This window comes from Lygodium microphyllum, chromosome 8 (genome assembly GCF_053477565.2).
Source record: "Lygodium microphyllum isolate KBCC chromosome 8, Lygodium_microphyllum_v1.1.10, whole genome shotgun sequence".
NCBI classification, from domain to species: domain Eukaryota; kingdom Viridiplantae; phylum Streptophyta; class Polypodiopsida; order Schizaeales; family Lygodiaceae; genus Lygodium; species Lygodium microphyllum.
The window spans coordinates 35,510,582-35,536,708 of record NC_141142.1 but is presented as its reverse complement, the minus strand read 5'-3'; the positions used below and the strand labels follow the sequence as shown (position 1 = coordinate 35,536,708).

The window sequence follows — 26,127 nt, the reverse complement described above, 5'->3', positions numbered from 1 at the left end:
TGTCTTGTGCTACTCCACTTTCCCCTTTTGTACTAGCTCTCCCCTCTCCTATAAATAAGAGCTCGTTTTTCTTCATTCAACATCATTTTTCTTTGCTGTAAACTCATGTACAGCACCCACAGATAGCCAGAAACTGGCCCCATCCATCCCCATCATCATCCCCCACTTCTCCATTATCAAATTCCTCCATATTCCCTCTTCTATCACTGTTGTTTTACAAGACAGCAAGCCTGTAAATTCATTACAGCACCTCCTTCTTGAGCTCTTTCTTCCATTTTAGCTACAAGAAGCAAGCTCTATCCATGTACTGCTGATCAACGATGGAGAAAGGCTGAATTCCCCTTTTTCTTCTCTCATACTGTAAAGAAATCAATTCTTATCATTGCATAATAGATAATGCATGTGTGTTTGTACATCTTTGCATGATCTTGTGAGAGTGAGAATTACTTCTTCTCACTCTCAGGTTGATTGTAACTGAGCTCTTCCCTAAGGGACTTGGGTTGAGCAGAAATACATTCCTTCGGGGGGGGGTTGCCCATCTTCAACCCTCAATCTTGTCTCCATTACTTTTACATTTTCATGGCTGTAATTTTGTGAGTAATTTTCATTTTCAGCTTTAAGTGTTCATTCTCTTTTATATTAAATCTCGAAAACAAGCAAATATCATAATTGTTAAGCATACTACGTTGTTCGGGGCGTTTACAGTGGTATCAGAGCTTTGGCTCGGTCCTCACCCCCAACACTGGTAGTGCTTACAACTATAAGTTAGTTTGTTTTCAGCCCTTGCATTGAGTGCGTGAGCATATTTTTTTTTCTTTAGTCTCAATGGATCAATCGAGTGCTATCCTTCAAGCCATTCAAAGTCTTAGAGAGGAGAATCAGCAAATTCGTGAGCAACTTCTCAAACTAGAAAAAGTTGAGAATCCCAAAGAATTCAAGGAAAGAAGCCCATCTACTTCAAGGAGACAAAGCCATACCAATGAAAGGAGCCGATCAAGAAGTCCAACTACTTCTAAGAGGCAATCCCATTCTACTTCAGGACAAAGAAAGAGATCGCGTCGAAGCTCATCCTCTTCTTCAAAGTCATCTGGCGCCTATTCTGATGGATCCTCTTCTAGTAATGAAGAGTCACACCCTTCTCGTGGAAGACCTCATCATCGTCAAAGGCGTCGACATTCTTCACCCTCGTCTCCATCTTCATCCCCATCAAGCACTTCATCATCTTCAACCTCAATATCCGAGCATGGACGAAGGCATAAGAAGAAGAAGAAGACTAAGTCACTATCTCAACTTGAAAAGAAGATCAAGTTCAGTATGTATGATGGTTCCCGAAATCCTGATCTTCTTCTGAAGTTTATTCGTCAATTTCAAATTTTGTATGGTCGTGACAAGTATAAAGAAAAAGAAAAGATTAAGTTTGCAACTTTACATTTAACCGACTTAGCCCATACTTGGTGGACGGGGTTGGAATATGATCATGCTGCCCCAAAATCATGGCGGTCCTTTGTTCGCCTGATACAAAGCCAATTTCTTCCTGTTCATTTCAAAAGAGATGTAAAAATGGAATGGGATCGGCTTTGGCAAAGGAAAAATGAGTCACTTGGTGACTATACCAAGAGATTTTGGGAGCTACTTTTGAAGGTCCAACATTTCAAGAAGATCAGCAGTTCGGAAAAGCTTAGGAAGTTTCAAGGAGGTTTGCATTTTAAACTTCGTACTGCTCTTAATCATTATCATTGTTCTAGTCTCAGGGAACTCATTGACCATGCTGAGACATGGGAAATGGAGCACAATGGCAACAAATCATTCCAAAAGAATGATAAGAAGAGAGTAGCTGATGATGAGGAGTATTCATCCCCAAATGAAGGACAAAAACAGTGGCAAAAGCAGCCATCAAATCAAAAGAAGATGAAGCCCTATACACCTCATAATGCTCCTCAATTTCGCTCCAATCTATACCCACAAGCAAAGCAATTTTCCGAAGAAAAAAAGCAACGCTTCATGAAAGAAGGGAAGTGCTTTAAATGTGGACAAACAGGCCACATAGTGAAGCAATGTCCAAACAAGGGACAAAGCAAGGTTTCTGACAACAAGCCTAAGTCGCCAGTGAAAATCAATGCTATCAGTGATGTAGTTGCAAACACAACTCACACTCCAGAAACGCACAAATTATTAAAAGCTTGGGGACAGTTGCAAGGTAAGCAAGCACTATTCTTGATAGATCTTGGGGTGAATGAAAATATCATTTCCTTGCAATTAGCTAAAGAGCTTGGATTAAAGAATGAAGAGATGGACACTCCGGTAGAAGTTTGCCAAGCTTTAAATGCTGATGAAGGTGACACAGTGAAGACTGTGATACCCTACATTGGCAAGCTCAAGTTTCAAATTCAAGGCTACAGTGACGAAGATACCTTCTGTATCGGAGACCTTGATGGTTGCGATGTGATTCTTGGCATGCCCTGGAATCATAGAGTAGATTCAACCATCTTCTCTCAGAAAAAGAAGGTAGAACTCACCAACAAAGGCAAGAAGTACGAGATCCAAGCTGGAGTTTCTGGATGCAAGTCTCTAGAGCAATTAAGGATTGTGTTCAATGTTGTCTACTTTATGTCACTGATGTAAAAGATAATATGAATGCTGAAAACCAAGAGCAACTTCAGCTCTTGGAAAAGTATAAAGATTGTTTTTCGGAAGATCTTCCTTATCAGCTTCCCCCAGAAAGGCCAGAAGACCATCATATTGATATTATCCTGGGCAGTTCTCCTCCTAATATAGCACCACACCGTGTGAGCCATCCTCAACAAGAAGAAATTAGAAAGCAAGTCGAAGACCTACTCAACCGTGGGCTAATTAGGCCAAGTAGCTCACCATTTTGTTCACCGGTTCTTCTTGTTCAAAAGAAAGATGGCACATTCAGGATGTGCATTGATTATCGAGCCCTCAACAAAATCACTGTGAAGAATCGGTTTCCTATTCCCAGAATTGACGACATTTTGGATCGTCTAGGAGGCTCAAAGGTTTTCAGCCGCATTGATCTAAAGAGTGGTTATCATCAAATTAGGGTAATACCACAAGATGTACACAAAACTGCTTTCCGCACTTCATACGGTCTTTATGAATTCTTGGTGGTTCCTTTCGGATTAACCAATGCACCAGCCACCTTTAATCGAATGATGGAGCGCATCTTTAGAGAGCATCGACAATATGTCGATACTTTCTTTGATGATATTCTTGTCTTTAGCAAGAATGAAGAGGATCATCATCAACACTTGGAAATTGTTCTACAATTACTACAACAAAATCAACTCTTGGTAAATGGTAAAAAGAGTGAATTTTTCATGCATAAAATAAATTACCTTGGGTATGTCATCTCTTCTGAAGGGATTCAGATGGATCCTGAAAAGATCAGGATAATCCAAGAATGGCCTCATCTTCGTGATGTACATGAGGTGCGATCGTTTCTTGGCTTATGTTCTTATTACCGCCGCTTCATCAAGCATTTTGCACATATGGCTCTCCACTTCATGACCTTACAAAGAAGAAGATCTCTTTCCAATGGAAGGAAAAAGAGAAGGCAGCCTTCACAAGGCTGAAAACAGCTCTTACTTTTGGACCTGTTCTTATCATTCCAGATCTGGTAAAACCATTTGTGGTGGAAGCAGATGCTTGCGGTGATTGTATTGGTGCAGTGCTAAATCAAGAAGGCCATGCCGTAGCCTTTGAAAGCCGCCGTCTAAATGATGTGGAGAAAAGGTATGACATTTATGAAAAGGAGCTCTTAGCTGTGGTTCATGCTTTAAAGATATGGAAACATTATCTTTTAGGCAATGAATTCCTTATTAAAACTGATCATCAAAGCTTGAAGTATTTCAAGACTCAAAAGCATTTGCAGGAGAAACATGCAAGATGGGAAAATTTCTTGTCTATGTTTCATTTTCAAATTATGTACACTCCAGGGAAACAAAATGTAGTTGCTGATGCACTTTCTAGAGTGCCTCGCATTGCAACTATTACAGTGGTTCATCATGAAGATTTTCAAAAGATGAAGAATACCTATGATGAAGATACTGATTTTGCAGCAATTTGGTCAAATTTACAGCAAGGAGGTTCTCATCCAGATTATTCCATCAAAGACGGTTACCTTCTCATGAACAATCGCCTTTGTGTCACTCTTCCTGTTCGACAAAAGGTGCTTAAAGAAAGTCATGAACCCCCTTATGCAGGGCATAGAGGGAGGGCAGCCACTCTAAGTGCAATTGAGCGCTACTTTTATTGGCCAACATTACGAAAAGATACACATAACTTCATCAAGGCTTGTCTGGTATGCCAAAAATCCAAATATGATAGGCAGAAGATTCCAGGATTGTTGCAACCTCTTCCAGTGCCCAAAGATCCATGGGAATCTATCACAATGGATTTCATCTCAGGTATTCCAAGAACACCTCAAGGTCATGATATGATTTGGGTCATAATTGATAGATTCAGCAAACAATCACATTTTATTCCATGTCATAAAACATTGAAATCCGCACAAGCTGCAAGACTTTTCATTCAACATATCTTCAGATTACATGGTATGCCTTCTGAGATCATTTCAGATAGAGACTCCAAATTCACAAGTAACTTTTGGCGTGCTTTATTTGAGAATTTGGGAACCACTTTAAAGTTCTCCTCAGCTTTTCATCCTCAAACTGACGGCCAAACAGAGGTGATGAATCTCACGGCTGTCACAACTCTATAGAAAGAGAATTTGTATCCTTTTTCATTAATTTGTCTATATAATGATTTAGTAAATTTATTTCCTTTGCACTAATTAGATATAAAGAAAAGTGCATTGGAGCTGGCCACTGATGAGTGGTCACAAGTTATGGTGGACCCACGCGGTGGGTTAGAGAAAAGATAGTTCACACTTCCACCTATATGGCCTGATTGGGCGCCTGTGACTAGAACTCACGCATATCAGGGTTAGACTCGCACACAGAAAGGATTGATGCCTTGAAGTGTGGGCTAGATCCACCAGAACAGACAGTTACAATCAACAAGATGGCATGATCATGAAATGCTTGTATAATGTGCATGTGTGGGCTGAAAGCTTGAAATGCACATTTCTTTGCATAGGAAAGTCACATGAAGATTCAGATACCATTTTTGCGATATACACGGAAAAAGCTTTCATATGATACCCATATTGGGGGGGTCCCTAAATTTTAGGAGATCCCTAAATTTTAGGAGGTTCCTAAATTTTAGGAGCCTCGAATTAGCCTAAAAATGGTAGTCCTAAAAAATAGGGATGTCATTCTAAAAATAGTAAGTTCTGTACTCTGACTGTGCTTACTAAATTTGGTTGTTTCTATTCTTGACAGTATTCAACCCAAAAAGGAAGGCCATAGAGAAGAGACAAGTGTCAAGACACTTGTCACACAAGTTTCCAAGTGTCCCACCACTTGTCACATCTCATGACATGTGGCTGGACACTTGTCTTGTGCTACTCCACTTTCCCCTTTTGTACTAGCTCTCCCCTCTCCTATAAATAAGAGCTCGTTTTTCTTCATTCAACATCATTTTTCTTTGCTGTAAACTCATGTACAGCACCCACAGATAGCCAGAAACTGGCCCCATCCATCCCCATCATCATCCCCCACTTCTCCATTATCAAATTCCTCCATATTCCCTCTTCTATCACTGTTGTTTTACAAGACAGCAAGCCTGTAAATTCATTACAGCACCTCCTTCTTGAGCTCTTTCTTCCATTTTAGCTACAAGAAGCAAGCTCTATCCATGTACTGCTGATCAACGATGGAGAAAGGTTGAATTCCCCTTTTTCTTCTCTCATACTGTAAAGAAATCAGTTCTTATCATTGCATAATAGATAATGCATGTGTGTTTGTACATCTTTGCATGATCTTGTGAGAGTGAGAATTACTTCTTCTCACTCTCAGGTTGATTGTAACTGAGCTCTTCCCTAAGGGACTTGGGTTGAGCAGAAATACATTCCTTCGGGGGGGGGTTGCCCATCTTCAACCCTCAATCTTGTCTCCATTACTTTTACATTTTCATGGCTGTAATTTTGTGAGTAATTTTCATTTTCAGCTTTAAGTGTTCATTCTCTTTTATATTAAATCTCGAAAACAAGCAAATATCATAATTGTTAAGCATACTACGTTGTTCGGGGCGTTTACATCCTCTCTGGCAACCTGATGCCTGCTACAATACCTCCTGGTCTACCATCCTGTACACCTCCCACAATGTCTTGATGGTAGAAGTCGGGCCGGTCTCCCAACCAGCCCACTGGATGTGGGGGTGCTTGCCAATCTATATCCCATCCCGATCTCTGACATGGGGGTTCCAGATCACTGGTTGGTGGCCTATCTCCTCCTAGCATACTAGGGGGCTCTGAATTAGGGCCTTACAGGAGGCCCTGCCACACACAAAGTAGGCTGCATAAGAAGGAGAACCTGGGGGGCGTGATCTAGGCCATCATAAAGATCCATCTCAAGGATGGCCTCTAGTCACTGCCAAGCCTCGGTCTACACTCCTGGAGGCCCATTCTGCAATAGGACCTTCCATGTTTGCCCTCCTAGTGTGAGATCGCGGACTACTAGCTTGCCCAAAAGGGCCAAACTCTGATACTCTGGGTCTATGATCCCAAGCCCTCCCTCTGACCGATGCCAGATGATGGTCGCCCACGCCACCTTGGCTTGGGAGTCCCTAGAACCATCTGACCCGGCCGAGAGAAAATTTCACACTAGGCAGCAAAGCTGAACTACATAGGGTGAAGAGAAGCACCAACACCAGGTGATGTATCAAGCTGTCGCTAGGAGGACCTGGTTAACCACCAGGGCTCGGCCCGCTAGGGAAAGATGAGCTGTACTCTAGTAGGTCAACCTCCTCCGAATAGAGTTGAGGACTGGAAGAAACTATTGGGCAGGAGTGATGTCAATCCCACTTGGAATCCTAGGTAACCGATGGTCTGCCCTCTACACACCCATCTAAATCCCAAGTGGACGCCCCACTCCGTGCTAGAGTCCGGGTCCATTGACTTTTGCTAGCTGATTTTCACTCTCGCTGCAGTGCAAAACACCTCGAGAGCTAGTCTCACTCTCTCTAGCATCAGCTCTTCGTCCTCTATGTAGAGTGATGTATCATTTGTATACTCTAAGTCTAACAACTCCGTCTCCTCTCTCACCCGAAGTCGGAGGCCACGTAACCTCCTTGCATGTGACCTGAGGAAGTGCGACATTGCCTTTGCAAAGAGTAGGAACAAATATGGGGCCAAAAGGCAGCCTTGCCGAACCGATCTATCCAGCCAAAACTCCTCCCCTCACCTGCCACCTATGAGAATCCTGCTGGTAGCCGATCTGTAAAGTGCGGAGACCCCACGGATCCATGCATAGGGAAAGCCCAACCTTACCATGGTGCCCTGTAAGAAATCCCAGTCAACCTTGTCATAGGCTTTCTTGAAATCCAGTAGTAGTACCGCCAATCCCTGACCACTATGCTGGGCCCACTTTGTCGCCTCAAAGAAGGTGAAGACATTGTCTAGGATGCTCCTAACTTGGACAAAGCCTGTCTGTGTGTCAAGAATGATGTCTAGAAGCACAAAGCGGAGTCGCCTACCAATCATCTTTGCCAGTGCCTTGTAAGCTGCTAACAACATGGTGACCGGTCTCCACTAGGATGGCTCCAACCGGTCTCCCCCTTTGGGGAGGAGATTGATAAGACCTGCTGATAGACTCCTTGGCATCCTTCCTGAGCTAAGAATCTCCTGGAAGGCCAACAATAAGGGATCCTTCACCATCTCCCAGTAGGTGGTGAAGAAGGCCTTAGAAAGGCCATTTCTGCCTGTCCTGTGCATGGAAGGCCTCCTTAAGTTCCCACTCTGTGAAAGGGTCTAGAAGAAAGCGTCCCATCTCCTCTGTGACGAGGGATAGGATGTGATCCCAGACCTACTGTCTACATCGATGTTCTCTAGCTGGGGCTGTCATCTTGCTGGAAAAGACGTTTGTAGTAGTTGGTGGCAATCTCCATCACCTCATCTAGGCTAGAGCGAATCCTCCCGTACTGATCTTGAAGGCTACGTATTTGCTCTCCTGAGGTGACTCTCTGCACATCGTGTTCCCCTTTCTCACCCAAAAGGTTGCTCAGGTGTGGAATGAAAACTCTTAGTGCCTATCCTCTAGGCCAGCGAGGGCTGCTCGCGCGTGCACATTTTGTGCAAGGAGGGTGGGTCCCACCGGAGTCCTCTCTCCTCCTCCTAGCTCTGCTGCCTGGCCTGTAGGACTGCCTCTTGGCAAATACTGCTCGATTCGGCTAGGACCTTTGCAACCTCCTCTGCGATCCAGTCCCTCCTGCCCCACTCGCTAGTCCAAATCTACTCAATCAGTCTCTTCACCTCCTCCCTCATGTAGATCAAATCTGGGATCCGACAGGATTGTGTGTCTAGGGCAGAGGCTCGGGCATCAAGTGTCAGGAGAAGCGAGCAATGATCAGACAAAGTAGTGCCAGTCAATTTCCCTACCTAGCCTCCATGAGAGCATTCCCACTCTCCCACATAAAACTTGTCTAGCCGCTTCAACAAAGCACCGCCTAGCTGCCTATATCCCCAGGAGAAGTCCAACGACCTCTCCCTCCTATGGAAAGTTGGGTCTCTCTAAACATCGCGTGCTCCTACTGCCAGTAGGAAGACCTCCCATGCCTCCTGCTCCTCCCTAGCCATACCCTGGTAATTTCTGCCTCTGCCCTGCTGGTCCTCTAAGGCCTCCAAGTTGTTGAAGTCTCCTCCACCAACAATCCAGGAGTCCACCTCTGGGAGTCCTATTGCGATCTCCGCCCAGAACCTGTCACGTGCCCTAACCTCAGTAGGGGCATAGACATTGAGGACTCTAAGGCACCAGTCCCCGATATCCAATCTGATCCATAGAACCCTTTGTGCCACAATCATCCCATAGTTCCATACACAGGCAGTGAGGCTCAGGCCGATAAAGGGTGCATAAGCCTCCATTCCTGCCATGGGCACCGATGGCGTGCTCCCAATAGGTGTGTGAACTACCTGGGAGTACCTCTCCTACCCATTGGGTCTAGGCGGGTGTGAGCTTGTGCTCCTAGGATGTCGATCTATCTAGCAAGGGCAGGCTACAACTCCTACCAACCAATCAACTTCCTGGAACCACGTGCCCGGCTGCAGTGGAGGCTATTCACATTCTAGGACGCAAGATGTAAACTCATAGGGAAACCTGTGACTGACCGAATAGACATCTATTCGGTGTGGAAGCTGCTAATGAGGAAGAAGAGCTATGAGGCATGCAAATACGCTTTGCTGCAGGCCTGGACGGTGAACTCCATTCCCCCATAGTAACCCTTGAGCGGCGGACCATGGGGGTGATAGATGTACCTGGTGGTACCACCAGGGTATCTATCAACCAAGCTGAGAGGCATGACTCTGTACACTAGTAGAAACAGGCCGCCTGTGCTAGGGGCCACTCGATCACATCCATCGGAGCTCTGCACTGTGGTGGGGCTCGAAAGACAATGCTCAGATGTGGGACCTCGACCCCAGCCCACCAGTTAATGTCCATCATGCAACCAAGCCACTGCTCGGAGAAGAGTGCTAGTCCTCCCATCCACTGGGAGATGTGGTCTACCACCTGGCTCTTCACCTCCTCTATTTGTGTCATCGTCCAATCTCCTGTGTGAGAGGTCTGAAGGAAGAAAGCATAGTTTGGTCTATCCGATGGTGCTAGTAGATGGACCTTGCCGCTCCTTGACTTGCGTACTACGAAGGTTCCCACCTCCAAAGGTAGAGGAACTCTCCGCGCTCGGCAACTCACAGGTAAGACCATGGACCACTGCAAAAAAACTCCTGTGGTAGCAACTGCGCCTGTCTCGGGAAAGTGTGACCGGCGGCATGGATGGATGAGTTGGTGGCTATGTGGGGGGGCTACCGTGAGTGCCTCAAAAGCACATGCAGTCTGCTGCCTGATGCCCAAAGTCATGGCAATGCAGGCACTGCCCTGACTACCCAGTCACAATAACCTGCTGCCTGAAGGAGTGTCCTACCTCAATCTCCAAAAGCTGTGGAATATTCTCTCTTTCACTGCCACCGATACCTTTGGGACTCCTGCGGCCATCACTGCGTCCACGAAGGAGGCGGGAAGGACAGTGCCGAAGAGTCATCCAAAGTCCTCCATTAACTGGCAATACTCTATCGCCGCTTCAGGGAAAAGTAGGGTGACCGGATGCCTGAGGAATCTATTGTGGAGCACGAATGCCTCCACTGTGAAGCCATTGTACCAGGAAACCATGTAGATGACCCCCTTCGTGGAAGCATAGAGTGAGCTAGCCAGTAGCTCACGGGCTGCATCTGCCGAGGTGAGTCGTACCATGAAAATCCCTTGACCTATGAGAACCGCCTCCACGATCTGCGCTGTGCCAATGCGCAACGTGGAGTGAAGCCAATCCCAAAGCTGGTCCTTGGATGGGGAGTGTCCTACAACTTGACCAAAGATCGTTGTTTCTTTTAGCTCCAACTCTGTGGCACGGAGGCTAAGAGCTGTTCCTCAGAGAGGATGACGCGCAAGGTGTTTCACTAGGGGGCTCTCATAAAGTGCACCGGCATCTGACCACAGGTTTCCATTGCGCATCCTTGCTGAGAAACTACCAATCATGCTGCTGTGTTGCCGGAGGGGGGAGTGTTGCTGCAAATGGAGGGAGCAACAAGGCGGGGGGGGGGGGGGGGGGGGGGGTTTGCACGCGTCAGGAAGGTGGTGGCACACAGTGTGAAGGAGGGAAGGGGGAAGGCACAATGGCAGACAGGCAGGAGGAGGGAGGCGCAGTGGCGGCCAGGAAGAAGGGGGGGGCAATGGCTGCCGGGAGGAGGGGGAAGTATGATGGTGGCCAGGCGCGAGGAGGCAGGCCCAGTGGCGGCCAGGAAGGGGGAGGGGGGGGGGGGGGGGGGGAAGGCGGGGGTGCGATGGCGGCCAGGAGGGGGGGAAGGCGTGATGGTGGCAGGAGGGATGGGGGAGGTGCAATGGCGGGCAACAGCGCGTCAGCAGGGAGCTGCTCCTGCAGCATAATACTTTGCTTCCAATTGTTTTGTGAGGTGCATGTGAGAAGATCTACATTTGCAAAACTTCCCAATGCGAAAATGCTTCCCTGAAGTCTGTGTAACAGAAGCTCCTTTCGCTGCTCTGCATGTGGCAGCAGTCCTGGAACTGCAGACGAAGTCAAAATAAAAATTTAATGCCAGCTCACAAATTCCTGCTTGGATATATCAACATAGCCAGGAAAGTGGTAAAATCCTCCCATGTGAACGACTGCATGGGCGAGGACGTTGAAGTATCTGAGGTACATGCATGCCGCTCATTTTAAGATGATACAGTAGCCAAAGGAAGTTGGCAACGCAAGCTTCTGCAGGTGTGAAATAAAAGCAGCAATACACCATCTTAGAGCGAGGCCTATTCAGTCCAGACTTCATGATGATTTTGAGTACCCCTTTTGAAGCAGGTGACAAAAATGCTTACCCTTTCAATCTCTTTTATTTGCAAATCATGCCACACTTAACTATTCAGCCATCATTTCTACCTAAACCATTTGTAAGGACAGAGAACTCAAGTACCACCAAGATTCTTAACAAGGCTCCTACATAAGCATCCTTCCACATTCTTGGGTACTGAAATTGAGTAAATTTACCTTGACTATTGAACTAACTCTAGTTTTCAAGATAACTCATCTGAGTAGTGCCGAGTCTATCATCATACCAGAAAACAATCATATGAAAAGCAAAATAAAACTTCAAGTACAGACTGGGACTAGCTTTGGTGTTCACAAGATAGCAGTTTTGAGTAGTGATAACCCTACGTGTGCACAAAAGTCAAGGAAAATAGTACTGACTTGAGTTGTTCCTCATGTGTCACACATTATGCAACAAATTTGCAACCTGTTATTGCAGCACAAAAATATCAAGTGGAAATGTTCCTCTAGGCTTGTGGAAAAAGTTAGATACAGTACCTTAGGAATGCCACAACGTAAGCAAGGGAAATATACATGTCTAACTATCCACTTGTGGACTGGCTGCCAAACACAAAACCAGCCATGTTAATGGATTTGCTACTTGACGTTCCTTACTTTGTTACATGTTGAGGTTTCACTTTTTCATGGGTCAAACTTGCATGAGCAAAAGCATTATAATGGATGAAATTCACAGAAGGGTTTTCTCCAATTTTTAGCTACGAGTATAAGACATGCTTAACACTATGCGCTGAAGTTCAATATCCATAGAAGACTCACCATATTCCACATTCTCCAGTACTGTGAAATCCATGTAAAGATGCAAAAGACGGTCAAGAAGCCACAAGAGTGATTCCGGGCCAAAAATAGTAGCTGAATTAGTAGTACGGAAAAAAAAACCTATACTGGAAGACTCCTAAAAGGTAGTTCATACCTCCTCGACAGTTTTTGCATTCCACCAATCTTTGTAGAATTCACGATCTCCAAAAAATGTTACTTCAGCAATTATATTTAGCCTACTCATCAACAGAAACATCAATCTGCAAATGACTCCCCCTTGCCAAAAATTAGATAAGACGACAAAGCAATTCACTGTCCGCAACCACTTACCAGAGATGAAAAAAGCAGTAAAACATGCACAGCCAGACGTAAAGGGTTGGAATGGATAGTTTCAGCACCCTTTCAACTGCATAAAGGTAATTTCCTTTGAAGGGATGTTTTGAGTTTTTAATTGTAGGATTGATGTACTGCAGTCCAATGAATAAAGATTTTTCAGTAGATAGGAATAAATCGACCACCATGTAAACGTGTCGTCTCTGCTGGACTACTATATAGGCTTTCTTGAGGCCTCCAGTTTTAATATATTGTCCTTTCAAATTCTTAAGTCTAAGCTAATAGGGTTTACGACTAATTAATCTACAAAAAGTTCATATCCCAACACTGACCTGTTCTATAATGAAGCCCATTAGTCCAGTGAAAATCATAAGCTTAACCAGCTGACCTAAAACCCAGCCCTTCCGTATCTTCTCCCTTTTAGGATAAGAGACCTGGCAAAAGATCAGCCTTTACTTCAGATAGAATCAACAATGACAAAACTTTGCACAGAAAAATGAGTTTTGCATGCACTAAATCAGTTGAAAAAGCTCATGTACTCTTATAGAAATACAGGTAACACTTCCATATCTTAAGAGATGTTAAATGAACAAAATTTGTCCTACCTAGGGTATCACTTCCGTATTTTCGTTGGACAAAGAATGCCCTAACTAGGAAATGAAGACTTTGAGCCTCACCTGATAGCATAATGTTGGAACAACCATAAAATACGCCATGTTTTTCAAAGTGATGTTCTTTGGATAACATATTTTATCAAACTTTGAGGGCTCGCTTTCCTGTTCAAAAGCTTGTAAAGAGTATGCAGGTTAAATAAAAATATACAATTGCTCTCTATCTCTAAAAAGCAATGAAACACAAGCTCTGGACTTTGAAATAAACCAGTAAATTTGAATATCAAAATACACATAAGTACAACAATGATGAAATAGCGCTAGTAAATTACTGAGCTTCTGATATTAGTACCACAAGTCACGATGCAGGAAGTTTGTGTTTTACATGGACAATTACCCTTCAGTCTCTCCCTCCCTATGAAAGTGAGGGCTGCAACAAGTCAAAAGATGTGCATGAGCATTGCTGTCCTTAGACACACAATGGCAATTAAGTATTAGGTGGTCAGAGGTAGCATCTTTTTCAAGTCTCATCAACAGAAAAATGGTGACAACAATGAGAAAACATAGATCTACAAGGTTCACCTGCATGAAACTGTATGCAGAGCTAGCCAGCAAGTCGTGCATATAGCAACCCCCTAGGACACTCAGCATATGTATGTGATGCCGGAAGACAGCATGCCTGATAATAAACAAATTTTATCAAAGGCAGTGTGGAGGTAGGTATGCAAATTGGCATCATCTGGCGTAGAGAATTTTGGGCCTGAAAAGTAGCAAAGATTTAGCATGATGCAGTAATCACAGGCAATGCAAGGAAGACTTCGAGAGAAAACAATATTAAGTAGTTCTTATTCATTTTCCTCTTTTCTGCAGAGAAAAAGTGTGGCTACTACATTACTAAACTAAAAAATGACAATGAATGGGCTCCACAGCAGAGCTAGAGCAGAAAGTGACAGAGCTCACCAGCATAGCTGGATTATATCCAATACATACAAAGAATCTTCAGGTGATCTGTGTGGAATAGGGAAAAAGGCAAAGGCAGAGGAGTATAGATCCACTCTGGAATGCCATCTTACTGTGAAGAACATGCTATGCTATCTGCAAGTGTGAAGGGACATCTATCTGAGATCCTAACCTGTAATGAGTTGCCATAGACCTGCTCCCACTGCCCACACAGTCAAACGATCATAGGAAAGGAGAGCTTGGCTGGGGAAGTGTACACCAAAGAGTGACTTCCATTAAAGACTAGCTCTGGCAATGGGGCTTCTAGGTACACCAGCCTGTGAGCCTCCAAATTAATCTTGTATCTTTGATTGTGATGTTGACGACTCCAAAACTTGAAAGCTAAGCAAGGCCTCAATGTTAGACCGTACCATAAAACCAAGCCCCAAAGATAAAGTTCTTGTCATGGATCGAAAGTAGCTGATGCACCTGATTGATAGACTGCCAACAGATTACCTTTATGTGATGCATGCTTTGCTATACCCAAGTGTCATAATGTGAGTCATCCTATAACTGCTCCTAGTAACCATGATATCAATGGACCATAGAAGACAAGGGATTGGCTAGGATGGTATACATTAAAAGGTGTTTTTCACACTAGCTGGCAATGGGCCTTCTAGATATGCCAAAGCTCTGATCCTGATGTCAACGGCTTTAGAACTTGTGGGGCCTCTAATTATTGACCACATCACATATCTAAATGGCAAGCCTCAGTCAGAAAAGAGTGTGCCATGCATCTTAGCCTTGTAAAGTAGGCCATGCACCTAGATGATGGGCTGCCAACCTAAAGCTCGCTAGATGATGCAACCAAGGCCCACCGACTTTGCACAGCGAGGACTACCAATAAACTAGCTAGGCCTCTTGCATGCCCACAAACAATGCTTTGGTGTCTCAAAGCACCATCCTAAGCATCTCTAGCAAAACTTGACTTGTTGCATCTATGATGGCAATTGCCAACTACCAATCCACCATGGGAAATCAGGCACAAGAAGATTACCTTCTTCAATTAATAGTTGTCCCACAAGCACTACTAGAAGGCACACTTGAAAGGTTTAATATGCTCTGCTCCACCAAATACTGGCTCTTGATGCGGGCCCACTCTTCATCATCCTGCATCAGAATATGCTTACGAGATCAAGTTGTGTAGGAGGAGCATCCATTGATGTTACATCCTTGGACATCCCTGACGGTCAGCCACAGTATTGGTCATAGCCTAGGTTCATAAAGTGACCTACTAGGAATGCACTAGGGTCACTTTAGGGTGAGAGAAACCAACTCCAATTTATAGAACTCAAAGCCAATTTGTGCACATCATTATGTAATCACCACTCCTGAATTTTAGCCCCAACAGCCATTGTGTCCACACATTGGGATGGTGTGATGCTATGGGATGCTAGCTCTTGGGATGTAACTGTGACTTGGTACACTGCTAGCTTGAGGCTCAAGGGTATGCCCTTTTGGCTCTACACTTTGCACACAAGTCTAATGCCCATTCCCTTTATGGTCCTATCCCATGGGTTTTAGGCTTGCCATCTTGACAAGAGAAATTTGTGAGGATATATTTGTGCTTTCTAATTGTGTTAGCATCAAGAGTGATGGTAATGACGAGACTCTCGTGGACAGCAAGGTTGGAATAACGTGCTTTTTGTGTTGTTGTGAAAGCAGCCTATTATGGTAACGAGTCGCCATGTTTGGCAATGATGAGACGGAGACAAAGCAAGCCTATGAAGAGGATGTATAAAGGAGTAGAGTGGTAGCACTGCATGCCAGGGAGAGGATGATTGGGACATGGAGGTGACGAAGAGGTTGCGAAGCTGCTGCACAAGGTGTGTAAAGGAGAGAACAAGAAAAAAGTGACAAAGTATAAATGTACAAAAGTACAATAGGATGAGGAAAGACGTCATCTCATCCAATGCCCGTCAATTTCCTAAGGAAGGAAAAATGCTCTGTTGAGAGACTTTTAGTGAGCAGATCTGCAAGATTTTGGTCAGTTGAGATCTTGACAAGGTCAACAGACCTATCCTCAACGACCTCTCTGATGCAGTACTAACGTCATAGAAACAAGTGATGGCGAAGAAATTGGTGATTCAAAACAAAGCTAACCATTTGAGCTCCTTGCTCTATGATAGGTGCAATCCATGACAGGTTACCAATATCCTTTAGTAGGTTGTTCAAGCAATGAGCCATACAATATGAAACTGTGATATGTGGATAATATCCCTGAATAATAGCACCTGCTACCCTATTTGCAGGCTCTCCATCTGCAACAAATCCCACAACATGCTCTGGGCCAATAAGCTCAACACCTGTAACCCACTCTGCTGCAAGTACATCTGCTGACTTTCCTGTCCCCGATGCATCATGTGAAGATATAAAATACATTTCCCCACGAGAATAAGCAACCATACCATGAATGGATCGCTTGCGTATATCACTCCAACCATTAGCAATCAAGGAAACTCCATTTTTAGCCCACATGCTCTTTCTAGTCACTGCTGCTTGCTCAACAAGGCGCTTTTCCTTGTCGAGCAAAGTGGTGCATAAGGTCTCTGATGATGGAGGTACATACGAAGGGCCATACTCACCAATCTTCTTGCACATCAATTTAAAATACTCCGACCTGGCTGCACGAAACTGAATGTGGTCATGATAAAAAAAGCGTGCCACTGATGTATCCACCTCTTCCTTCTTCTTGGGATCCCAACTAGCATCAAGTGTGCTTTGTCTACGTGCAACATGTGGCGTTGTTGATGCCATGGCCGATGCAATGCCTGTAGTAGGTGTGGAGGTAGCACTTCCTGATACTGACCCTGCTCTAGATACATCTGATGGGGATGGTGTCACAAAAGTTGCAGGGTCAACTGCAACACGTCGTGGTCTAGATGCAAGATAAGCTTGTTGACCTGCTACACGGTCACGAAGCTCCCTTTGCTTCTCCAAGGTCACATTTGGACAAAACTGCACCTCTGAATTTGGCTCATGTAGGAGATGAGCTCGGACCTGATTATGCATAAATATTAAAATTTAAAATGGAACAAGTGGCAATTGGTAGTCCATATTCTAATATTTAAGTAACTTTGAAAAATCAAAATCAATAAAAATTTGAAATACAAATGCTCGGCTCAATGGATTACCTTGTTTGCTCCACTAGTTCGCTTGTATGGGCAAAGCTTGCAAGTCCATGGTCGAGATCCTCCACCACTCAAAGCGCGGTCAGCATTTACTTCTTCCCACCATGACCAATCATCAAACCTACTTCCTCGACCACCAACCCGACGAGCGGGGCGGGAAGATGAAGCCATTTATGATTTCAGGCTGAAAATTGAAGGCCTTAGGTTTAAGAGTCGAGAGAAGGAAAATTTGAAGGCTGAAAATTGATTATTGAAGCTCGAGAGAAGGGAGAAGGCTCAAGAGTCAAGACTCACTCAAGAGTCGAGAGAGAAGGGAAAGGGAGAGAAGGGAGAAGAAGAAGAAGGTTCATGGAAGAAGGAAGAAGAGAAGGGAGAAGTGAAGAGAAGGTAGAAGGAAGAAGAAAAGGTAGAAGGAAGAAGAGAAGGAAGAGAAGAAAGAATAAGAAGAGAAAGAAAAAGAAGGAAGAGAAGGAAGAGGTTGGAGGTGGGAGGAGAAAGAAGAGAAAGAAGAAGAAGGAAGAGAGGGAAGAGAAGGAAGAAGGTGGCTGGGCCTAGGGGCAGGAGAACTGGGCCAGGCTGAGGCGGGAGCACGAGAAATGGGCCAGGCGGGTGCAGGCGGGAGCAGGCGGGACGCAGGCGGGAGCAGACGGAATGCAAGTGGAACGAAACAGAACAGCGCGAAGACGAATACAGGGCGCGGGCGAAAACTGGGCGCAGGCACTTGCCACGTGGCGTTCCCTGCTGCGTTCCCTATCTGAAACGGGACAGGGAACGTTCCATTTTTTGGAAACGCGGTCCAAGCCGGAAACATGCCGGGGACGGCGATTCTGCGTGCCGGGGGGCCATTCCGGCCGTTTCCTGTCACTATGACTAACGTACCTCAATGTGTTTCGTCTTCACATGGAAGACCGGATTCTTGGCCAACTGAATAGCACTCGTAGAATCCGTATGCACTATAGGGATCACATCACTAAAGCCAAGGTCTGCCATCAGACGGCCTAACTAGAGAACCGTCTTGCAAACCTCAGTGACTGCAATATACTCTATCTCTATAGTAGATAGGGCCATGCATTTCTACACCCTGGACATCCAAGAAATAGAACCTCTAGCAAAGGTAAAGACATAGCCAGAGGTGGACTTCGTATTGTCTACATGTCCTGCATAAATAGAGTCAGTGTATCCCATGACTCCTATCTCCTCGCCATCACAATAGATACACATAGCTGCTGTGCCTTTCATGTACCTCATGATACCCTTCATGACTGTTAACCCCAACACGAAGAAAGCAAAAGGAAATAAAAAAGATGCAGGGCAAAGGCCGAAAAAAGCTAGACCGACTGAAGAAAGAAGAGGAGAAAAGGCCAAAAGCGCAAGGGCAACCTTAAAAGTCCAAGGCAAATGAAAAGGGGAAATGTGCATTTTAAAATACAAAGGCGCACCCTGAAATCTTGTAAAAGAGTGCCAAGCTCTCTCCTGTGCAAATTGTAAAGATAGACGGGTAGTGGAGAAGAAGCAAGAAGGATAGGAAGGAAATAGGAAAAGAGGACCTAGGCCAATGGCCGGTCATGTAAAAAGAGGATGACCGCCCAAGGAGAAGTAGGGCATGTATAAAAGCCAAAAAGTGGAATGAGAAGCTCATTCTTGTGTGTGGTCAAAAGTAGCTCTCCTCTTCTTCTTCTTCTTGTTCTTGCTTGCTTGAGCTTGTGTTTGAGAGAGGGAGTGTGAGAGTGTGAGGGAGTGAGTGTGTGAGGGTGAGGAACCATGGGGTGGAAAAGCTCTCCATCTTCTCCTCTCTTCTTCTCTTCTCTTCTCTTCTCTTATCTTGCTCACGGCGATGGAGCTTGGAGCTTGAAGCGGGAGGATCAAGCTTGCTTGAAGCTTCCACTTGGATCATGGAGCTACCGGAGCGTGCGGGAGAGGAGGCAACTCGATTGGCATGAAGGTAAGCTCACTACACCCAGTAGGCATGAGAGCGCATAGGCTATGTGAGAGGTAGCCATTAGCATTCGGCTTGAAACGCTTGAAGCAATAAGCGGTCCGTGGGTCTTGGCGGTTAAGCGTGAGCTCCCACTACATTTTGGTTCCGTTGCCGGGACCAATGGATTCAAGCCTTGAGTGCTTGCCCACTCCACATCGAGCATTGAAGTAGGGTTTTCCCCGAACCGGTGCTTCAGATAGGTAAAAAGTAAGGGGGTTGAAGATGGTATTGGATCTCCTTGGCAAGTAAGTTTTTTGCTTTTTTGAGGTTTATGTTGTGAGATGGAGTAGTGTAGGTATTTACTTTGTGATTTGGATGCATTAGAGTAGGAGAAAACAAAGAAAAACAAAGAAAATAAGCATTAGGGTTTCTGCTGTCAAAATAGGGAAAGAGGGTTTGATTTGCTTGCCGATTTGTACTTTGGAGATTATTTGCTATTCCAGGGGCATAGAATCCTTCATTCATATCTATTTTTGCATTCTGGAAGTTTGTGTGACCCCTCAAGACCAAAATCATAAAAAACGAAGCATTATTCATCAAATCTGCCAAAACTGCGCCACCTTCGGCCCGTCCGAGTGACGGCCATTCTGGGCCAAACCCCACAATCGGCCCTCGGCCCGGCCGACTTGGCCCAAAAACTCATTCAGCCCGGCTGGCTGACTCCGCCCATTCACATTCGGCCCTCGGCCCAGACAACTCAGCCCTAACATCGACTCGGCCCGTCCGAGCGATCCACTCGGCCCAGCCGACTCGGCCCACTTGGCCCTCGGCCCACACCCATTCGGCCCTTAGCCCGGCCCTCAGCCCGGCCCACTCGACCCTTGGCCCTCGGCCGGTCGAATTTGGGACTCGGCCCAAAAACTGCAATTTTTTCAGAATTCCATTTTGGCCAGAAACTGAGTTGCCACCACCAAAATAGACTCCAGAAATCATATTGAGCCAAAGGCACATCATAGATCTGTCACTAAGCTAAAATCCACAGCAAATAGTTCAAAAATTAGCTACCAAAGGTCCTCCCAATCATGCATGGTATTTACCGTAATGGCCCTTCGGGCCAGGGGGGACTGCCCCCCCCGGACCCTCGCCTCCTCCGCACCTCCCCCAGTAGGCTGGAGAGAAAACGCGTGCCGCAACAGGTCCTCCGGATTAGGCCCTAGTGTAGTAATGACTCTACACAAGCATAGATCTTCACTTGCAAAGTAGGAAACAGAAGCCCATACCCAAACAAAGATAAACAAAGACCCTAGAACCTCAACGGGCCAATCTAGCCATCAAGGGCAAAAAGGCCACACCACAAAAACATATGTACATTGTGTTCAAACTGTGTCTAATCGAAGCAGAATGCAACATCATCAAGCTATCAATGCGAGGATGACTAGACATGACAATCCTGACGATAGATGTACCTTGAGCAACGCTGCACAGATGACCCAAGACCTCAGTAGAGAATCCACGTCTGACTGTCAGTTAGGGACTCAAAGGCATGTATCAGAAGGCTTGAAACTGTAAACCAAGACCCGGAAGATGAAGACATAGTGCCACCTACTTATCTTAGGGTCAAACTCACTGCAAAAAGAGAGCATAGTGTTGATGCTCTCATTGATGGAGGAGCAGATTTCAATATCTTGACTTACGAAGCATGGACTCTACTAGGTCAACCAGAGCTCAAACCTACTAATGCAACTCTTAATCCTTACGGGGAACACCCACAAGCACTTCTAGGGAAGTGCAAGATCCTTGTAACTATTGAAACAGAAAGCTTACCAGTCCTGTTCTATGTTCCTCCAATAGCGAGAATTGTGGAAAGGAAATCCTCCTAGGAAGGCCCTTCAAATAGGCAACGATGTGTGAAGCCGACTATATAGCACAGAGAATACACCTAACACTATCAGGTGTGAGGATAATCACGACTTTTAGCAAGGGTGACCTCACCAAACCTCGAGGGAAGGGCAAGGAGCATTCTGACATATCAAGCAAGCCTAGTAATTAGAGCAAGGAGTTGTTAAAAGAGTTGATACAAGCACATGTTGAACGGAGAGAACCAGCGAGTGAGGCCATGCTTGAAACAAAAAGGTTAGGAGACAAGGCCAAGGATAGGGTTTGGACTTACAAATATCGTAGAAGACCACGAAAGAAGCCCAAGCCTTATAGACGAAGGCATCAATGGAGAGCTAGCACAATGCCACGATGGATATCCAAGGCGTTGCTTCGTGCTCAAGGGTATTATGCAGGCAACCGATGGATTTGGGTACCAAAACCCCCTGCTAAACCACCTCTGCCAGAAGCCCAAATTATGTCAAAAGCAAAGAGGCATAGGAGGAAACCTAAACGAAAATCCAAGTCTCGAACCAAAAATATTGGAGTGATTGAGCCCCTCACGATTGAAATCAAGAAACCAAACATGACCTATCAAAAATTAGATCCTCAGCCTAACGTGCTGAGCAAGCAGATATCAGAGGTAACTGTCGAGCGTGCACAAGGTCCACTAGTGCCCAAGGAGCCTTTGACTTCCCAAGAGGATAATCAACACCACAGGCACAACATTGCTCATGATAAGGCTGATTGCTCAACAAAGTTAATGACAGAATCGTCTAACAATCACGAGCAAATTCTCCAGTCAGTGCCAAGCCCACGTAGGAGTCCTAAATCTCCTACATCCTCTTCACCTAAATGGACATGGGAAGCACGGCAGCAGCAGCCTCGTGCCACTGCTCAACCTGCACAAGTGAATGTGCAAAGGGCAACAAAAGACACGACCACTTCTGATCTGCCTAAGAACTTGACACCGCAATCTACCAATGGTAGCCAGTCCACTGAACTAGCCACCACTACTTCCAATCAGGGACTACAACAGTCACAACCTTTGGCCATGACAACACCCATTGTGGAACGTGTCCTTAGCAATTCACCTTTGGAAGAGATGTCACAACAAACATCCTTGACATCTCCAATCCTTCCAAAGCACCTAAAGCCTAGGCTTGAGGGTAAATCTCTCGAAAACTTGGCCAAAGAAATGGCGCATCTGATCAATGAACCAAAGATGAAGTGCTTGGTGAAGCTTGATCACAAGCTGACAGCCATCACACGTGCATACGTCCATGTGGACATTGAAAGGCCAACACCAGAGCACACAAAGCTCATAGCTGAACCACTGACTTGGTATGAGCAGCAACATGTTTGTTTCTGCTATGCAGCTATTGTTGAAGAAGTCATGAAGGACATCCCAAAAGCCACAGCTAGAGAATTGCGCTTGATACCCTCATTTTATACAGCTCTATGTGAGACAAACAAGGAAAAGCTTGAAGCAATCAAGCGAAAAGGAAAAGGACAAGGTACCTTTGCACAAAATTGGTACTCCAACACTAGTTTGACAACCAAAATTGGCCACTGACTAATGACACTTGCTGAGCAAAGGAAAGCCCTTTGGACATCAATACATGATTCCACATACGTTGCCCCGACCTCATTGAGAGTATTGGCAACTGCCCATGATGTCCAGCTTTCTACCACTGTCCAAAAACATCCCTTGTATGATAAACTGCTTCTAGAAGAAGATCTACACATGGCTAGCAGGCTAGGAGTAGGGAGCATGGTACTTGATGTCAGCGCATATGTCTTCTGCCTCACTCAAGTCCCTGCAATCCTACATCTCTATGCTTCTCATCAATACAACCCTAACTTCTTCAATTGGTTTCTTCCAAGCCTACATGACAAAAACCCTGACTTCTTCAATTGGTTTCTTCTAAGCCTACATGACAAAAACCCTAAACTGTCTTATGGTTCTACACTAGTCACCCAAATCTCCATAGCAAGAGAACAACAGCTCTGAACACAACACTCACCTTGACAAGAAGCAATGGAGACATGCTCTAATAGATAAGGACAAAAATCTAGAGCAAATGCCTAACCAGGAGCAACTATCAATGCAATCAAATGCGGGGCTGAACAGAGGAGAATTAGCTGGACAGCTAGACTCTCCAAAAAGAGAGGTAGTTGAACCCTCGCAACCTAGCAAGGTTGTTCAACCTAGTGAGGCCGTAGCAAAATCCCATGACGACATGCCACAGAAAGAGAATGCTAAGGCCCAACCAAGCACATCAACTACTGACCTAATTCAAGATCCTGAGTCCTTAAAGGATACATCTCTAGTGCCCAAGAGAAAGAGAAGAAAACGAAAACAACGACAATTACAAGCTACTACACACGACAAGAAGATTGGGACCAAGAGTACTGAGGAGATGATGAACAAAGCGTCTGGTTCATCCATAGATAAACCCATTGCCATCTCTCCTAACAGCAATGAAATCTCAGACACATCCATGTGTTCTGATAAATCAAAGCAACAATTACCGTCAACTGTTGCTTGCGACACTCAATCCACAGATAGAGAAACTCGCATTGATCAATCAAGAGTGGATACAACACTGTCACAACAGGATGCTAAGACCACGCCGGTCACATCCGAGGAAAACCATGACACAACTACCATAAAGCCTCAGGAGAAACATGAAAACCTCGAAGGCATAAGCAATCCTGACATTGATCAATCTTGCTCATCTAGGCCTGAGCCCCTAGCTATGCTAAAGCCTAAGGAAACCCTTAGAACTTTGCATGAGATAGCAACCGAGCAAGCCCTCATAGAACATAGAGATGTGGCAGAATGCTTGACCGAGTGGGACACTAAACTGAAATTATTCGCACATGTCTATGTTCATGCAGACATGGGCATATTCCCTAGGGAGCAACTTGAGGAATATTTGCCTTATCCGCTATGGTGGGAAGAGCAAGAATATCTTGACAGACATTATGACAAGCTCTTATACGAACGCATGCGACTCATCTCTGACGAGGAGGCTGACGAACTACGCTTAACCGTGACATTTAATGAAATGCTATGCCAGCCAAATCTCTTAGATATAGAGCAACTAAAGCGATAATCAGAGGGTAGAAGCCAATTTGAAAAACATTGGTTTGAAAACCGTGCTACAATGGCCGAACTTGGAGCCCAAATCATGACAGTCTCAGAGGAGCGACTGGCCAAATGGCCAGTCCCAAAGAGACCCGACCTATGTGGCACCAACTTCATTTCGAGTTCTAGCTACAATTCGAGGTATGGACCTAGCTGGAACTAGCCTAGAAAGCCCTTTGATTTATACATTTCTCACTGGGGAGGAGCTACATGTTTCCAGTAGACTCGGACAAGGCACCATGCTACTCGATGTTGCCAAATATTTATTATTGCTAAGTAGGCTACCACAGAAGCTAGATATGTGTGCCACACTCGAGTACAATCCTGAGTTCTACAAGTGGTTTTTATCCTCACGGAGTGACATGGTTTAATGAACATGTACATAAATAAACAACGTGTTTTGTGACTGTGTAAATAATACCAAAAGAAGCAAAGGCCAACACACCCCATGAGCAATGATGACCAAGTGCAGGTGATACGCATCAAGTCAAAACTAAGGGATTCAGGTTGGCAATGTCTCGTTTAGCTGGACATTTTCATTATGGTTGGAGCATGTGACTTGCATGTACTCTCACGCCTTTCCAAGTAAATGCAGAATGACACAGGTCAATGCCTAGAAGCGTTTAATATCCAAGTCACCACAAAACCACCAACCCCACAAAGAACCCTTATGGAGAAAGTGACAGGAATACCAAGAAACAAAAGCCATGACGGAAGTGCCACTGGATGAGAACCCAAGGACACCTCTGCATAAAGCACATATTGCAACTGAGCATGGCCAAAGCATAATCATCGAGGACAAACTCTATGTTCAGGCAGGAGCCATGCTCTCAACAAGGGCGAACGTCTCTTCATCATCCAGGATTCAATTCGCAAGATGCTCTGCTCTTGTCCATGCACAGCTCACTCCAAGTGCTACCTCAATTGTTCGATATCTCACATGTTACAAAGAGGTTTGCAAAATCTCAAGTGTATCTCTTCATCTCAACAACAGTTCCTCTAGCATGAAGGCTGGTGACACAATTATCTCTGTAATATCCATTTTTCATAGCCTTTGGATCCCAACATTTCTCAATCCAAATGAAAGGCTAATAGCCTCAATGTATGGCATTGATTGTATTCATTTTTTTTCAAAAAAAAAAAAAAAAGAAAGAAAGAAAGAAAGAAAATGAAAAAAAGAAAAAAAAAGCACACAGGATCACAGTACCGCACCTAGGGGTCCTCAAATTAGGTACGTCCAGTGACCTTGGTCGGCTGGCTCCGTCCCTAATCCCCTAGCCCTTTGTACATCCCCCACAATTGTTTAGGGCACATCAAGGGCAGGACATACCTAGGGAGCTCGCCTCGCCTATGGTTAGACCTGCCACCTTGAACCACTTGCACAATTCTTTTGCACTCCATCTCAATGCCATTACAATCAACAGTGGTAAGCAAGGCATGAAAGACAATGGAAAAGTATACCATACTTTTCAAGCATTACAAGTAGCCACTAGCTACCAAAAGCTAAGACATCAAGGAGCTTAATTATGCTACATTGCCTTAACTCCCCGTCTTCATCGACAAATTTTTCCATCAACTTAGCCCCTTGCTTCACTGACCCATTGCTATACAAGAAACCAAGCCGACAGTCTTCTAGCTAAGTAATACCTAAATACACACGTGTACTCACTTAATATTCACACTATAATCTATACACGGTTTGGATCCTCAACTGCAGGACAATACTCCAAGCTTGCTTAGAGTTCGACCTGTCTCCCAAACTAATCAAAATATATCTTGTGCACGATAAAAAGACTAGCACTACCCCTTAGGGAGAGACCA

At 45.0% G+C, this 26,127-nt stretch overlaps 1 protein-coding gene across 2 annotated transcripts in view; it reads right to left on the bottom strand.

The window, feature by feature from the left end:
* The window catches only part of LOC148032147 (diacylglycerol O-acyltransferase 1-like), a 219,509-nt gene that overhangs the window by 40,867 nt on the left and 152,515 nt on the right, over nucleotides 1-26,127 (bottom strand). For both annotated transcript variants that reach the window (XM_087682786.1, XM_087682785.1), the window contains 6 exons: nucleotides 13,296-13,394; nucleotides 12,951-13,052; nucleotides 12,616-12,752; nucleotides 12,440-12,521; nucleotides 12,286-12,306; nucleotides 12,007-12,069 (listed from right to left, as the gene is read on the bottom strand). In XM_087682786.1, coding sequence (XP_087538912.1) covers nucleotides 12,007-12,069; nucleotides 12,286-12,306; nucleotides 12,440-12,521; nucleotides 12,616-12,752; nucleotides 12,951-13,052; nucleotides 13,296-13,394 — 504 coding nt within the window. The remainder of the gene's footprint in view (nucleotides 1-12,006; nucleotides 12,070-12,285; nucleotides 12,307-12,439; nucleotides 12,522-12,615; nucleotides 12,753-12,950; nucleotides 13,053-13,295; nucleotides 13,395-26,127) is intronic.